The sequence below is a fragment of the Neofelis nebulosa genome, chromosome 17, assembly GCF_028018385.1.
Source record: "Neofelis nebulosa isolate mNeoNeb1 chromosome 17, mNeoNeb1.pri, whole genome shotgun sequence".
Taxonomy (NCBI): Eukaryota; Metazoa; Chordata; class Mammalia; order Carnivora; family Felidae; genus Neofelis; species Neofelis nebulosa.
Window position 1 is genome coordinate 54,828,958 of NC_080798.1, and position 18,033 is coordinate 54,846,990.

Consider the following 18,033-nt stretch of genomic DNA (forward strand, 5'->3'; position numbering starts at 1 on the left):
GATTTCCACTATGTTAACCTGCCAGGCGAAGCTAGAAGTTACAGATGAAGAAGCTGTGAAAACATTTCTCCTGATAGAGATGAATGACGAGGGCTATGCTCTGGGGAGGATTTAATTTTGATGAAAATGGTGTCTTTTAGAAGCAAATGCCCTCGGCGACCTACAGAGAGAAGGGAGGTACAAACCCAGTCTGAATGCTGTGAAGGATAGACTGACCTGTTGAGGGCAAACACCAGCCAGGTGGAGATTTAACCAAGCTGTATTTTTATTAGAGTCACTTCTGGTTTTGTTTCCGGTTACAAAGTTCCATAAGTTCTCAGCAGTCTGCCTCAATCCTGTTTTCCCAATAAGCCCGTATCTTCCCATATTTTTAGTGTGTGATTTTGCAGAACACGAGGGCAGAAATGCCCATGGTCATCACTCTTGCAGAGTTGATTTTTAACAGAAGTAAGTTTCTTTCAACAAAACTAAAATTAACCTATTATTATTATTATTATTTATCTTATTTGGAATGAAATGCAGTATTTACACGCACACAAACATACACATAATCACACACACGTATGTATTAGATATGGATGGGTGCATGCATGCCTATCAACACCCCCACCCAAAAACAAGACATAGGGCACATTTCCTGCTTTTAGGATAGAACCGTGGGATGCATACATAAACTGAATGTTGACAAACCCAAAAGGAACTATCACTGTCAAGTTCATCTTGGCCACAACTGACTTTGTCTACGGATAGACAGCATTCTCTTTGAACAATTTTGCCCAAGAAGTAGAGAGAGACCGCCTCCACAACTGTCAGCTAATCACAAGGGAGGGGGTGTAAAACACCACCCAACAGCCACATGGAAAGCCACATGGTTGAAGCTTAGATGCGATCAATCCTTCTAATGAATAACAGACTGGCTCTCGGGAAAGAGACTCAGCCACACTTCCTTCCAGGGAGACCTAAGAGCTACCCATACACATGGTGTTGCCACCACTGAGAGATCACAAGCTGGGGAAGAAAAGAGAACAGAAGGTAACACTCAATATGAGGATAAGAAAGGTCAGCCAATGTACTTTATCCACGCTTAATTCGGTCTTCCGTTCACTGACTCTGTCAACAAGTATTTGAATGTGCAAGGAGCTAGGGACACAGAGAGGGACAAGACAAGAGAACCAGGTTCCTAATTCCCTATGTCTTCCTGATACCCAAACATTTAGCGAATAGATTAACTAAATTTCTGGGGTTGCAAACTCTAATGCCTGCTGGAGCCAGGTAAGTGATATACGAGTGAAGCAGAATGGGTACACGGTACCAGGGAGCATTGGGCCAATGATAAACTAGAGATCACATGTACCATCTAAAGGTACTCAAATCCATTTTTCTTATCTACTGTGGAGGCAAAAAAAAAAAAAAAAAAAAAAAAAAAACCCACAAAAAAAACAAAACAAAACAAAAAAAATAGATAGCCCAAACCTGTTCATAGACTGCCACTTTATGACCGTCATATTTAGCAGAATGTAGACCTAAGCATCAGGATTAGCATTTCATTTTGTAGCCAGATACCTGACTCTAAGAAGATCAACCAATGTTTAAGATCACCTTTCTATAGGCGATGGCTACAATACACCTTCTGGTGAGATGAGAAGTCTTCTACAGGGGAAACAAAGTGGAACCATCTGTCAAGGTCCAAAATTTTGGAAAGTGAGCTTGACTCTGTTTTTCCTCATTATGAAGAGTGCCGTTACATACATTTTTTCATTTTCTGTACCTATTCCGTAAAAAAAAAATTCTATCTGAGGAGGGTTTACTCTTTAAATTATCTGAAGCACCAAAGAGAATATGAAGAATCTCTACAATCCAAATCACATCTTCACTACAAAAGGTCAAGGATAATGTCAGTAGACACACAGGTACAGTGCATCAATTACAAATATAATAGTTCTCAGCCCACTCAAGATGCGGTTTCTTAGAGGTTACAAGAAGCCATTTTATATATACTTGAGTATAATGTCAATTAATGTAATACCATAAATGAGAATAAGATCAGTTTTCTTCTTTTTTTTCTCTCAAGGTCAATCAACGTACTACGTATTCCAAGATCTGTCCTCAAATCAACATCCTATTTTTCACACACACAACAATGTACAGTTAGAAATACATATGCTAGAAATGTACAGCTCCCAGCACTTGTTTTTCAAGCTAAATTTGGACAACAAATTAAATTCTTCAGTATAGGTTATATAACACAGACACAGACTACGAAAATGTTGACACTAGTTATACCCTTGTAATGCAATTTAGCCCTTTTAGTAACGATGATGCCAATAATCAGCTATGGGAAAACTATTTTACATCTAGTACAATTACCTACTGTCACCGAGGTAATGATTATTATTGTCCTGTTCTCCAGTAAGAACTCTTGAGGTGCTAACACAGTTCCAAGGCCAGTGTGAAAACTCCCCTTAACCGACTATGATTACCAGCGTTAAGGAGGATAGTTTCAAGTGAACATTAAACAAGAAATTATCCCCAGAAGGTTCATAAGTTCCAAACTTTAAATGGAGAAATACTGACAGCTCATCATACATCCTCTTAACACCTTCAGGATGCACTCAGGCAATGGGAGCATCTCTAGGTTGACTCAGTATCAATGGACAGAAAAATCCATACTCCTAAGGAGTCGAGTTTTGCCCCTGAACAGTATCGACTCTTGACCAATATCCTAACAGTGCTGCTGATACTCAGGAAAGTCCAATCAGACCTCCCATTCTGCTGTGCTTCAACTTTTGGTTTCAGAAATTGCTCCGCCATCTTGAAAGAGACCAAAGTGCTTGCACCACGCACTGGCCTTGATCTGCCAAAGTTCTTCACCAGGTTTCTACCCAACTTCACCTTCCTTATCAGCAAAACGATGAGGAAGGCAATAGGGCTAAGAAGAGGTCAATTTGCAGAGGTTCTTTCAAAGACTTCCAAGGTCACCCATCTGTCCCATCGGAGCCCACTGGCTGGTGGTCCATGACTGGGCCTCACCAAGTCCACAATCTTCCAAAGACCCTGGTCACACAGGACGCCAAGAGCTAATTTGCCTGTTCTCCATTCTTCTCCCACCGCAGCCAGCAAATCTGCCCTCCGAAAAGCTTCAGCCGCCCAGAGGGCCCAGGGGGAAAAGCTCATGGTAGGTGAATCACCCCTACAGTCTCTCGTGGGTGAATCACTTCTGCAGTTTCTTACCCACTAGGTTAATTTCACCCTTTTGGGGTGCTCGTCTCGATTTAGTCAGGAGCCCTGAGAAGCAGGGCTAGGGTTCACAGATTCGTGTGCAGGTAGCATAGGTCCAGGCTGAGCGGTGACGCTGGTTTCTTGGAGGATCACTAGGCCTTCTGGTTGAAGACGTCTGGCCTCTTAACTTCCTTATTCTGACACCCATCTTGGTTGGGGCCAACACCGTTTTGAACGCATTCTCCCCGGGGTGTGGGGCTCATTTCTCCTTCTGTCCACTCGTCGGGAACCCAAAAGCTGGAACAGCTGTGTCCAGGGCCAGCTACAACCCAGCTCCCGGAGGCCACGGCTATTCCTCCGTTGTTTCACAGATGCCAGACTAACGTCTTCCTTGACCACTTTTGAGACGCTTTCAAAGTCTCCCAGGATGGCCACTACCTGTGTGGACCTGGGTGGACCCGGAGACAGGTATCCACTGAGGGTGACGCAGAGTGTCGAGAGCACGGCTCACATCCCACGTCCTCCAGCAACATGTTACCACCCACCTCTGACTTCCATGTTCTCTTCCCTTCCACACAGGGCCCTCTGCAGCGCCCCCTCTCGCCCCCGGCGTGCACGACACCCGCAAGGACCGCCCCCACGCCCCGGCCTGGAGGGCTTCCCAGCCCGTGGCGGGGGCAGCAGGTGGGGGGAGGGGGGAGACGGCCTGGTGGCCCCGGGGAGCGGTTTGGCGGGTGTCCCCCGTACCCCCACCCGGCCGCCCCCACCCCCACGCAGTCTCCCCCCAGCCCCCCGGACCCCGCCTGGCCGCGGCCGGGCTCCGCTCCCACGCCCGCCCCCTCCTCTCCCGCGCCCCCGGCCCACCCCGGGCCGCGCACCCCCCGCCCCGCACCCTCGCCGGCCGCCGCGCGGCCCCCGGCATTCCCGGCACGTCCGGCGCCGACTTTTACCTGTACTTTCTGCACTCGAGGCGGCTCGTCGGGCGAGAAACACCTCCCCGGGACCGCTACCTCCCCCGCCCCGGCTCCGCCCGGCTTCCTCCTTCCCCTCCAAGGCCGCAAAGTAGATGGAGTAAGAGAGTGTGTGTGCGAGAGAAAGAGAAAGAGGGAGCGGGCGCGGGCGCCGCGGGAGGGCGGGCGGGCGGCGGGCGGGAGGCGCGCCCGGCCCCCGCCGCCCTCCGGCCGCCGCCGCCGCCGCCGCCGCCGCGGGCTCGGCAACTCCGGCTCGCGCCCGGCCCCGGCCCCGGCCCGGTCCCCGCCGCCCGCCGCCCGCCGCCGCCCGCCGCCCCGCGGGCCGGGGCCGGCCGCGCCCCCGCGTCCCCGTACCTCGTAAAGGTCCCCAGAAGCCATGCCAGGCTGCGGAACTTGGCTCGCCGGGTGTGCGCGTCTGCTCGCTCGCGCCCTCCGTGCGTGTGCGCGAGGGGGCCAGTGTGCGCGTGTGTGTGCGCGCGTGTGTGTGTGAGTGTGTGTGTGGTGTGTTGAGTAAACTGTGTTTTTGCAGAATGACAGGCTTGGGGGCTGCCTATGCGCAGAATCAGAGCGGGCGGCGGCGGGGCTGGCGTAACCGGCAGCGGCGGCGGCGGCGGCGGCGGCGGCGGCACGAGCGCGGGCAGCAGCGACGGCCGCGCAGCGCGCCCGGGAGGCACCGACGCGGCCCGAGCGCCGCGGCCCCCGCGACCCGGCGACCCGGCGGCGGTGGCTGCAGCGGGCAACGGCTCGCCCCGGCGCCGCCTGCAGGAAGCCGCCCCGCGCCCGCCGCCGGCCCGGACGCTGCTGCCACTGGGCGAGTCCCCGCCCCCCGGGAGCCCGGCCCGGCCCCCGGGGAGGGGGGGGGCGGGGGCGGCTGCCCGGCCGCGCCCCGGGGGACCGGTCCCGGAGTCCGGGAGCGCCAGGGCCCGCCCCGCCGCCCCGGGCCGGCTCCGGAGGCGGCGGCGGGGCTCCCCCCGGGGGTGACCGGCCAGGTGCCCGCCGGGCGCACCCGGCCCCGGGGCCGCGAAGGGGCGGCCGGGGAGGCAGGTAGAGAGCAGCGGTGGCCGGTCGCAGGGAAGGGGCCCCAGCTGGGCTCAGCCGACCGGGGGCCTCACCTCTTACCCCACCCCACCCCACCCCCCACCTACCACCCCCCAACCCAGGGAGGGAGTGGGCGCCACCCCGGGAGACCTGGCCCCTCTGGGGCTCTGCAGCCCCTCCCCGGCTACATAGCCCCTCCCTCCAGTCTGGTTTGTAAGACGTGGAGGCCCCAGGGAGGAGGGACGACATGGCCCATGCAGAGGCGCCAAGACAGCACCCCATAAACCCTGGAAAGTCTTTAGAGCCAGGCGTGGCCTCCCTTCAACAGCCGCCTGCCCCCATTCATTCACTCATCCACTACTCAACAAACATTTTCCAGTCTACCCAACTACACGGGTGTCTGTAGACAGGCTCAACCGGGACCCTGCCCTCAAGGGACTTTGAATCCAAGAGGAGAAACTAGTCTCACACACGTGAGGAGGATTCAGTCGTGCCACACAGAGGAGTTCCTACTATGTGCCAGGCTCCAGCTCGAGGTATTGAAGAAGCTCCCTGAAGTCCAAACTCCTTAATCAAGTCGTCTCTTCCTACCAAGATCCTGGATAAATGGTCTCCCTTCTGTTTAAAGTCTTCTCTCTATAAGAGATACGGTTAACTCAGAACCTGGGAAGACAGGCGGTTCTGAACTCGGAAGAAAGGTCTTCCACATCCCAGCCCCCAAAATGCCTAGTTGGTTACTTTCCCCAGATGAGAAATGGACGTAATTCACATCCTTCCTCCTTCATTTCCTCTGTATGAGACTTTGGACATGTCGCTATACTCATCTCTAAATGGGAAATGGTGATAAACACCTAAAGTGATGTCAGAATTAAATAGGGGATCTATGTGTATAAGAAATGGCATATAGCAGCAGAACTCAATAAAGGTTATTCGTGTCTGAATCTGGACCCTGAACTGCCCTTGTGGAAAGATGGTGAAGGAGAATGTGTGACAAAGAGAAAAGGTTTAATCTAGAAGCTGTCAGACTTTTAAAGGACATCAAATTTTTCATTTCAAAAAAAAAATTTCTTAGAATCTGAACCACAAAGTTTTCACGTCTGGCTCATTCTAGGATACGTGAGTTTGCATATGCTGTTCCCTCTGCCTAGAACGTCCTTCCACATGGAATCCATCTGGAAAACTCTTCCTCTTCCTGCAGGGGCTTGTTTATCTTTGTATCACAAGCATCTATCACTATTCCTGGCAGAGAGTGAGCACACAATGAATGTTTGTCAGGCTATGCCAATACAACAGATTTTATACCAATTTCTAGTTAAAGTCCCATATTAAAACAGTGGGGGAGGGGGGGAGAAGGGTGAGTGTGTGGAAATAACAAAGTGTATTTGGTTTAAAAACTGTAGAAACAGTTATAGCAATTCTCTCCCCTTTTCATACTATTTTCCCAATGGTTATGGTTTTAAATAACAATAATAAATAGCTCTCAATCTGTAGGTCACAAAACAAATTTTAACGATCCCTAATTCGTACTTGGGAATGAACGTGCCACCATAGCATGAGGATGTAATTTGGAAGTAGAAGACAAGAAAGAAACTGGGTTTGGAAATAATCTGCTCAGCCAAATTTGAATATATAATCAGTAGTTTTATAAAAACACCCAAAACTTGACTTGTGCTGGCCAAATGCTCCCTGGGAATGTGAGCACACTTCGAAAAAGCCTTGTCTAGACAGCAATTGTTACAGAGTTCACAGAAGAGGATATTCACTGTGGATCGGCATGCTCAGGGGATAGCTGATGAAAGATGTAGAATTGAAATGCATCTTGAAGACTCATAGGAAAGGAAGGACAGTGTTTTAACTTGGGAAAGAGGTAAGAGTAGGTGGTAGGCAGTGCCACAATGGGAGGGGTGCTAGAAAACTAGAAGACTGATCCGTGGAGGTCATAGGACATGGGATAGCAAATGCAGGTCAGTCATGGAGAGTCCTGGATGCCAAGCCAAGAGGTTTGCAATTTAGCAAGTCAGCGGTGGAAAACTGGTGAAGACTTGCAACTCCATCAAAAACATGTGGCAATCAAAAGGGTGCTTTAGAAGACAAATTCTGGAAGAAATATGAGAAATGGACTGCAGAGGTTGAGGTTAGAGGCAGGGAGACCAATTGCCGTCGTCCACGGTGGTGGCAATAGAAATGAAGAAAACTGGACTTGCGAGGAAGAACCTCACCAGCCACCAACTTTCATTATGGTTATTCCACTTACTTCCATAAAGCATTTGATCCAAATCAACGGGACTTGATGACTAACAGGATGTGTGTGTACGTGTGTGTATGTGTTGGGAGTTGGGGGAGGGGTCAGCAACTAAGGAAAGAAAGGATACAGAGATGACTAAGGTTTTAAACTGAGTGACTGAGCGACCCATCCGTCATAACATTGTTCTATTTTGAGCTTGCCTCCAGACCATTGCTGGCCTCCAGAAAAGCCAGATGCTTCCTGAAGGATGAAGGGAAGGTTCCTCATCTTCTGTGGGAAGGTTGACCCAACCAATGGAAAGTTCTGCTCCAGGTTCTTCAGATGACATGGACCCATTGTTGCTCATGGAGAAGGGAAGATACCTACAATATTCCAAAAACTGGGATAAGCTCTTCGTGCTACTCATAACTCAGGGACAAGTGATAAAACTCAACTCAAACTGATTTAAAACAAAGAATTTATTGACTCACACAGATTACAAAAGGATAGAATTGCTCTTGGGGTTGGCTGGATTCAAGATCTCACAGGATATAACATAACATAACATAACATAACATAACATAACATAACATAACACATAAAAATTCCTAGGCAAAGGCTCTGCTTGGCTGATTGTAGATCATATGCTCTTGTTTTGGCCCAATTACTGTAGTCAGTCACTGAAAGTACTCTGTGATTGGCCAGCTTAACTCACACACCCACCTATGGGGCAAGAAGAGTACAATGATTGGCAGCTTTACCGGAATTACATGATTGGAAGTGGGGATGAGCAGAAGCCCAAAGGAATAGGAGAAAGCATAGTGGGAAGATAGACATCCACTATCTGGAGGAACAAACCTGGGGCAGAATGAGGACGTAGAAGCAAGGTCAGTGGCTGCCTAGAACATGACCTTGCAATGGAGCAAGACCAGCCAGTTTAATAGCCAAGGACAGATTGTTTTCACTGCCCTGACAGCGGATTACAATGTGACAATGACTTGAGACAGGAATCTTGACCGCCTGTATAGTATGGTGGTTTAACATGTAGACCATAGAGTCAGAAGGCCAGGGTTCGAATTCTTGCATCACCACTACTGGCTAGATGCTGTGAGGTTCTTGACTTAACCATTCTGTCTTTCCATTTCCAAATGTATTTGTTATTTTTTGCTGCACAATCAACTACCCCCAAAACCTAGTGGCTTAAAACAAAAGGTTTTTCTTACCTCACAGTGTCTGTGTGTTGGAGATTCAGGAGTAGCTTCGGAAATCACTAATTTCTGACTTATAGTCTCTCTTCTGGGGTTCCGGTCAAAATGTTGACTAGGACTGCAGTTATTTGAAGGCTCGACTGAATCTGGAGGCTCTACTTCCAAGGTGGTGCCCACACAAAGGAGTTTCAGCTCCTAACCATGCAGATCTTGTCACAGCGTTGCTTGAGTACCCTCACACCATTTCATCTAGTCCCCAAAACCCAACAAAATAGAGCAAAACTGCCAAAGCTTCAGGTCTTTCTAGAACAGAGCCCCTAATTAAGCTGATGTGTTGATCCATGCTAACCTTGTTTGATGCAGAGGCGATCTGTAGCACGTCAGACTGCACAACTACGGACGTCGGGTCCACACCACTCATGTTAAAGATGAGAAAACTAAGGCCTACATTGGGTGATCCCAGAGAAAGTACAAGGAGGAAGTCACAATGGCTTTGGGCATCTAATCTTAGAAGCTAAGCACTGGCACTTCCACCATATTTTATTTTATTCTTTAGAACTAAGCCACTACGCCTAGCCCCAACACAAGAGGAGGCAAACTGGCCCCCACCTTTTAAAGGGAGGGCTATCAAAGAACTTGTAGGCATATTTTTAAATCACCCCACCACACCTGTAAATTGAAGTGATAAATACCCCATAGAGCTGTTTTAAGAATTAGATAAGATAATCCATGCAAAGCACATACCACTACAATACGGGCTGAATGATGGTGTTTGTTATAATTACTGTTAAAACTACTAATACCTGGGGTGCCTGGATGGCTCAGTCAGTTAAGCATTCGACTCTTGATTTCAGATCAGGTCACCCAGCTTGGGATTCTCTCTCTCCATCTCTCTCTGCCCTTCCCCCCGCTCACACCTGCTTGCGCACACACACATTCTCACTCTCTCCTCTCCCTCTCAAAATAAATAAATAAACATTTTAAAGTATAATAAATTACCTTTTAAAAAGCCTACCAATGCCAGTTTCAAACTTGATATGTATCACTGATATCCTTGAATGTTCAAGATTCCTATAGAAAGTCATTAAATCAAAACCTTCAAAAGGAATTTTTCTCAAGCCATACAGAAGCTCTTGTTACTAATTAAACTTTATTTTTAGCATTAATTGAAAAATATTTTACTTCAATACTAAGAATAATTGAAGTAAAGTCATACTTATCCAGTACAACATGCTAGGTATGATTCCCACTGAACAATACAAATTACGCCTTGCCCTCACGATGTTTACAGTACAGTGAGGAAACAGACAAGAAAGCAAAATGCACATGTAATATTATTTCAGGTATTGATATGACGTACGAAGAAAAATAAAGCTAAGTAAGATGACAGAGAGGAACTGAGATGGGTGCATACAGGGACCAGGAGGGGGAATTGGTTTAGATAAGGTAGTTAGGCAAGACCTCACTAAAGTGGTGACATTTGAGCTGAAACCTGAACAAAGTGAGAGAGAACACAAATCAAATCAGAGGGCAGAGAATGTCAGAGGGAGAAAATAGCAAAGACAAACCCCTGAGGCTGAAGAAGCTTGGTATGTTCGAGGTCCCGCAATTAAGCCAATATAGGCGAAGAGGAGGGAACTCAGGAAGAAGTAAGCCAGAGAGCTAACCAAGGTCCAGGTATATGTTGGGACTTGTAGGCAAAGAATTTGGATTCCACTCTAAGTGAAATGAGAGGTCAGTGAGGGGAGTGGACAAGAGAATGGCATGATAGGATTGGCTCCTGGGTAAACAATGGAATGGAGAGGGACAAGAGGGATGCTGGACAGCATTACAGAAGTCCAGATGTAAGATCCTAGTGTCATGGCTTAAGAAGTATGGCATCAAGATGGGGGGGGAGGTGGAGTGGTTGGATTGAGGGAACACGGGGATATATGTGTAGAAGTAAAAGAATCCTAAATTATTGGTCTGAGAGGCTAGATGAATGGAGGTTCCATTTACTGAAATGGGGTAAATGGGGGGGGTGCATTTTGTAGGTGGTATAAATCGTGGGAGAGGGGAAATCAACGGTTTATTCCTAGGACATGTTAATTTTGAGATGTGAATTAGGTATGCAAATGAAGATGAAGGAATATTCAGCATGTAAGTCAGAAACTCAGACTGGACATGTGGTAGGAGTGGTCAGCATACCAATGGCAAGCAAAGGGACAAATTATGGTCACTGACGGACTGGGCGAAGACCCAAAAGAGAAGAGGGCCTAAAGCCATTTAGCATTAAAGACCAGGAAGAAGAAGGTGAGGGGCCAGCAAAGAAGTCTGAGAATGAGGGGACTGAAACAGGAAGGAAGCAAGAGAGTGCTGTGTCCCAAATCCAAGTGAGAGACAGAGGGCTGATCATTAAATGTCAGTGAGAGTTTGGGTGAAAAGAGCACTGACCATACGACTTGGCAACATGGAAATCTCAGGTGACCCTGATGGGACGAGGTTTAGTGGAGCAGTAAAGTTGAAGTGTAAATTAAAGCGAGTTGGAGGGAATTTGGGCAGAAAGGAGGTGCAGATGGTGAGCACAGGTGACTCATTCAAGGCCCTTTGCTATAAAGAGCAGAGAAGTGGGTCAGTAGATGGAGGGGAACACTACATGTGGGAAGGGTTTTTAATATAGACAATATGACAGCACGTCTGAGCAATGATAGGAATGACGCACTAAACAGGAGGAAATGGTCATGCAACAGGAGGAAGAGAGCAATGCTGGAACAGAGTCTTTGAAAGGGCCAATGGGGAAGAGATGCAGAAGGCCAAAGTGGAGGGGTTGGAAGTGGGAGTCCCTCTGTAGTGGGTTGAATAGTGTCCCCTAAAATTCATGTCCACCCGGAAACCTAGAATGTGACCTTGCTTGTAGATGTAGTTAGCTCAGATGAGATCATATAACATTCAGCTTGTCCCTAATCCAATAACTAGTGTCCTTATAAGACGAGAAAATAGAGACTGAAACACATCAAGAGAATGCCATGTGACGATGCGAACAGAGATTGAAGCAATGCGTGCATAGCCAAGGAATGCCAAGGATTGCAAACAACCACCGAGGTGGCCTTGCCAAGACCTTGATTTCAGGCTTCTAGCCCCCAGAGCTGTGAGAGAATACATTTTTGTTGTTTTTAGCCACCAAGTTTCTAGTAAGCTATTCCGGTAGCCACAGGAAACTAATATACCATCCACCAAAAGAGCAAGGAAGTCCAAGCACACGGATGTAGATGAAGCCGTTGGCAGGTTTGGAACCCATTTCTCTTATTTCTGTATTCTCCATGAGATAAGCCATGAAATCACCAGATGAAAGTGAAGGGAAAGGAAAGTATCAGATAGGGGAATGTGATTTGCCTGGAACAACATTGGTTTAGTCTGTTGTCTCCCAAATCTATTAATAGTATCCCCTTTCACTCCCAAAGGTACCCATATTTAGACAATAAATGTATGGTGTTTCTAGTATTTGATGTTTGAGGACAGATCTAAAACTATAAGAAGTCAGGGCACCTGGGTGGCTCAGTCAGTTAAGTGTCCAACTCTTGATTTCAGCTCAGGTCATGATGGGATGGAGCCTCCCCTCCCCCCATCAGGCTCTGCTGAAAGAGTGGAGCCTGCTTGGGATTCTTTGTCTGCCTCTCTCTCTGTCCCTCCCCTGCTCACTTGCTCTCTCAAAAATAAACATTTAATAAAAATATGAGAAGTCGAGTCAGAGAGAAGAGTAGGATTGACTAGGAAAATAGAGTGGCATTGTGGGAAGGTACTAAAGACCCACTGGATATTTGTATTAATAAGTTAACCAACCAGTAAACGTGGTGGTTTATCCAGTCACATTAGTTGTTCAGGGCCAAGCTGGGTGTTGGGTTTAACCAAGGTTGGAATTAGCCAGGTGTGTTCAATGGAAGAAGAGAGGGGAAAGGGAGTGATAACAGGGGGGCTGCAATGGAGAGGATAAAAACCAAGGTGTTGGTCAATGGATTGGAATAAAAATTGATGGAGTTAGGACTCTGGAAATGGGGCAGTCAGTAAGGAAGGCTAACCACTCTTGAGCAACTACCTTGGGCTGCATGACCATCCTGTTTCCTTCACTTCTTTCTTGCTTCCTTACTCATGCTGTATGGACCTGCTGTTGTATCAGGAGGATGGCAACAGGATCAATTTTCAGAACCTTGAAGACATTAAGAAGAGAGGGTGAATCTGGGGTGAGAACTGAGCGGGGGATGGGGGAGAAGACCCCAGTTACTGGGGCTGGGAGGGGGGCTGAGAAATGAGGGAAAGAAAGAGAGAGAGAAAAAAAAGACCTTCTGGAAAACCCAACCAAGATATTCTTTGACCTTAAAAGAAGGGAAAATGTGTTGAGCTATTCATGACACCCAGTGATTTCTGATAAGAAAGTGAACCTGCCATTCCTTCTAGTCACTATAGGCAGAACTCAGTTAATATATGCATGTTGTATCATTTTATCATTTCAACAAGGTAAGAACCATTGGTCCCCTATCTTAATCGATGCAAGAAGAAAAGGCCATGACCCAAGGGACATGCTTTACAAGGGGCAGGTAGAGCTTCTGTGGCCTAAAGTAGCCCAGACTCCCTGCGGGCAATGTGTACTGGGGGAAAGATTTTTTGCAGAGACCATCGCAGGAGAAAGAAAACGCGAGTATTTGATCCGGAGTCTTAACTAAGAAATCTTAGGGTGGGAGATGAGTGGATTCTAGGAAGGAAACAATATCAAATTTTTAGGTGTGTGTGTGTGTGTGTGTGTGTGTGTGTGTGTGTTTTGTAAGAAGAAGGAATTTGGACTTGTTAAGCTGAAAAAATTTTAAAACACAGGAATTCACGCACATAAAAATAACACACAAGCTCGCACTCTGTTAGCTGCCAGAGCAATCAAGTTATCTAGAATCATGTAACTTCTAGAAAACTCTCCAGTACCCTGTGAGAGATTGAGTGAAAAAGGCAAAAATATCTTAGTATTATTATAAAAATTGTTTTGACCATATGGATTCCTGAAATGGTTTCAGTGGCCCCAAGGTTGACTGGGCCACACAATGAGAATTATTGTTCTACAGAATCATGTAAAACCTATCTTTGTTACAGGTAAAATTGCATCTTTGAAGATTGTACAGAAATGTTTTCTTTTAACCAAATACATTTAAGCTGCATTGCTCTTACATCTTGGGAGGGGAGTGTGCATGTTCTCATTCATAAAGTTCCCTCAGAGGAGCCCGGTATAGAGGCCCAGAGCCCCCTGCACAGGACCTGAGTGGGCCCTTTGCCACCACAAGCAAACCCAAGGAAACACAACCAAATGTACTGGTGAAGCCCTACAGGAAAATTTCTCCTCCCCTTCCTTCTCCTTCTCATTTTTCTCTTCTTTTTTTATTGTTTTATAATATGAAAATTCCAAATCTATGCAAAAGAAAAAGAACAATGTAGTGAGCTGACATGTACCCATTACCCAGGTACAAAAACAACAGTCCAAGGCCATTCTGCTTCCATCTCTATCACCCCATTCCCTCACCCCTCAGGCTAGATTATTTTAAAGCAACTCTCAACATCCTCTCATGTCTTCTGAAAATGTGTCCATATGTATCTCTAAATGTTCGAAATGTAACCACAATACCACCACCACACCTAAATTAACACTAATCCCTTCATATCAAATATTCAGTCAATGTGCAAATTTCCCCTGTTGTCCCATAAATACTTTTTCACAATTGGTTTGTATAAATCAGCATCCAAACGTCTACACATGCACGTGTTTGCTATGCCTCTTAAAATTTTGTTAAACTTTAGGTATCTCTTTCCTTTTTATTTTCCTTATAAGTTTGTTGTTGGTGCTGTTAGAGAAACTAGATCATTTGTCAGTAGTGTCACTTAGCATGTACTTCTTTCCCCAGTAGTTCCTACATGTGGGTAGCTAGATCTAATCTGGGTTTGTGTTGGGGGCAAGAGTGCTTCATAGCTGGTGTTGTGCACTTGCCATAAGGAATATGTCTGCTTATCTTCTGTGATTTTAGCTGCCACCGATGACTCTTGGCTAGATTCATTTCATTGGGGTTGCAAAATGGTGTTATCTATCATGTCTTCCTTATTTATCAATTGGACAATGCCATGAACTCTTTCCTGATCAACTCCTTGGTTGTCCTAAGATATTTTTGTACAGGAAAGGCTGGCTAAAAGCTTCATTCGTTCCTTTTATTCATCAGTCTTCCAAATCACGAGTTGGTTCTCCAACGTCTCCAAAGAATCAGGATACATTTGTTTCAGTGTCTTTATGAACCAGTGAATTTTAACATGTTTAGTATGTTTCACCCCAATGTTCCTCTTCTTATGGCTCGAATTGGTCCTATTTTGGCTGGGAGGAGCCTCTTGCAGTTGGGAGGGGCCTCTTCCAGTTGGTTCTTGAGACATTAAACACATCCTTGCTTTCTGGTTTGAGAAGATGCTCAGACATCTTAACCACTTCCTGCACCAGACCTGGAATCCACCATTTCACCAATGATCCCTTGTTCTTTTTACTGAGAAATGGCATTAAGTTACCATAAAGTGAACACCAACTTGTGCCTATAGATAGGTCATCATTTGGGGGCCTTTTCAATGGACAAAGTTAGAAAATTTTTGTAGGTCTTTTAGCCCTTAGGGTATATGCCACAAGGGATATCCAGTCACTTTACTTTGTTTCAAAAAATTTTTTTAATGTTTTTGTTTACTTTTGAGACAGAGAGAGACAGAGCATGAGCAGGAGAGGGGCAAAGACAGAATCTGAAGCAGGCTCCAGGCTTTGAGCTGTCAGCACAGAGCCCATCACAGGGCTTGAACTCACAGACTGTGAGATCATGACCTGAGCTGCAGTCGGATGCTTAACCGACCGAGCCACCCAGGTGCCCCACTTTACTTTGTTTTAGAGTCACTTGAAATAACTTCTTGGTTAAGTCACCAACTCACTACACATTTACATTCATTTGTTTCTATGTTTCCTTTTTGATTTTGATTTTTAGGGACAATATTTTTATTTTTATTTAATTTTTTTAATTGTGCAAATATTTACATGGTTCCAGAGTTAAATCTACAAACAAGAAAAATTGAGGGAAGTCTAGCTCCTACCATTTTTTTCTCCACTCTGTTTCCTCCCTCCCCTTGTAGCTAACCATTTTATTTCATGGGTTATTATTGAATTTTTAATATAAACAAATCTGCACATACATTCATATATCGTCATTTCCTAGATAAATGCTAGTATACTACGCACATTTTTCTCTACCTTGCTTTTCTCACTAAACATTATATCTTGGATATCTTCTTCAGCATTATTTGGAATTCTTCCTTTTACAGCTGCATAATGCTCCATGTTGTGGTCGTGCAAGAGCTATTCATCCTGTCGATGAATTTTTGCAGCCTTTTGAAGTTACAAATAGCTTTATGCCTGATTAGCTTTACGCCTATGTCTTTTCAAATTCTGGCTAGGCTATAGGGGGATTTTAATTTTGTACTGAATAACCTGCCTTCAGAAAGGTACTAATCATTACAATGTTGGGAGAGAAGGTGTCCAAAAACAAGCCCCATCACTACGGGCAGAACATTAGGTTCATTTCTATTTCTGAGAGGAGTGGCTGCTGCAGCTGTCAATCATCACGGCAGGGACTCAATCTGGAGATGACAAACGAGTACTTTCAGTGGGGAGGGAACGTGAGGCTCCGTGAATGAGAAAGGCAACTTAGGAAGCCATTGAGAATGGAGGCAAATGAGCTGAACCACGACCAGAATTACCCAGACAAGGAAGTGGCCCTGGCAGTGTCAGCTGGGGACTCAGAGGAAGGAACTTGTCCGTGGTCTCAAGGATTAGCCCAATAACTGACTTCAATTTTCTCTGTGTTTAATTTATCTTCTTTCATGGCAAGGTCTTTACACAGGTTTTGTGAAATGTTACAGCAGTGACTTAGTCGGGCTATGGAAAATTCAGAGACAAGCCTGTGTCTGTGATCGGAATGTAGTGATAAAGCAGAAAGTGGCCATCCCTCCTATCTCCTGCCCCAAGGCTAGGAAAGTAGCAACAACAGCAGCAGCACACGGGAATGCAATGGCTCACAATTTCAAGAGGTAGGGTGAAGGCTAATCCTGTAGAAATCCTGTGGCATGGAGAATGGGGCCATGGAAATAGATGATCTGGATTTGGGTCTATATCAACCTGTTGAATGGAGTCGGACTTCTTGATGAAGGAAGGTTGCAGAAAAGACACATAGATGCATGGAAACTCATTCCCAAGAGGTCTTTCCCTTTAAGTAGAAAAGGACGTTGTGTGTTGGCTGAGGAAATATGAATGATATGACACTAAGTGATTAATAAAGACTACAAAAGGAGTCCAACATATCATTGTACTCATTGACCATACGTGAAATGTAAAATACTGATTTCTGGTATGTAAATAGACACATTTAAACGAAAATAATCACAATGAAATCACAATGAGTGATGAGATCATGGGTAATTTATGTCTTTGTATTTTCTTTGTTTTTAAAGTTTTCTACATTGAATATACTTTATTTTGAATAAATAATTTTGAATTACTTTGAATATTGAATACACATTACAATGTTACTTTGAAACAATAAAAAAAAAGGGGGGGGGAGGGGTTCCTGGGTGGCTCAGTTGGTTAAATGTCACACTCTTCATTTCAGCTCAGGTTGTGATCTCACGGTCATGAGATCAAGCCCCACGACAAGTTTAGTGCTAGGCATGGAGCCTACCTAAGATTACCTCTCTCCCTCTGCCCCTCCCCAGCTTGCATGTACATGCACACATGCGGTCTCTCTATATAAATTAATTAATTAATTAATTAATTAATTTAACTTAAAAAATGGGCAAAATATTAATAAGCAATAGAGAAATGAACATATATAATGGGAAATTAACTTAGGAAAAAGAAACTATCCAAACACACTTGTAATACAAGAAATTCAATGTAAAAAACATGTAGCAATTAATTTACTAACTGATTGATGATTTAAAAAAATTTTCCAATACCTAGTATTGCTAAGGATATACAGAAAATGGCTCATATACGATGTTGACAGGACACTAAATTGTTGCTATCTTTTCTGGAAGAAAAATTTTCATTGTTTATCATTCTCCTTAAAATGGTCATACCCTAGGGCCTAGTAATTTAACTTCGACAAAATTTTCTAAATAAAAATCAGGTATGTGCATAATGACTTATGTTTAGGAGTATTTATTATCATTATTTATAACACCAAAAATTATTAAAATGTAAATATCCAAAAGGTTAATAATATTCTGTAGGTAATTAAACTCATGACCTTTAAGAATAGCTATGACATGGAAGAAAAGCTCAATATAC

General features: G+C 45.4%; 2 protein-coding genes across 2 annotated transcripts in view; one reads left to right on the plus strand and one right to left on the minus strand.

The window, feature by feature from the left end:
* The window catches only part of CDYL2 (chromodomain Y like 2), a 170,151-nt gene extending 165,367 nt beyond the window's left edge, over positions 1 to 4,784 (minus strand). Inside the window, exon 1 of the mRNA XM_058709493.1 lies at positions 4,545 to 4,784. Coding sequence (XP_058565476.1) covers positions 4,545 to 4,568 — 24 coding nt within the window. The 5' untranslated portion in view covers positions 4,569 to 4,784. The remainder of the gene's footprint in view (positions 1 to 4,544) is intronic.
* Positions 4,721 to 5,512, plus strand: LOC131499213 (proline-rich protein 2-like). Its single transcript, XM_058707046.1, has one exon. The coding sequence runs from the start codon at positions 4,721 to 4,723 to the stop codon at positions 5,510 to 5,512; it is 792 nt and encodes a 263-aa protein (XP_058563029.1).
* The last annotated feature ends 12,521 nt before the right edge of the window (positions 5,513 to 18,033 follow it).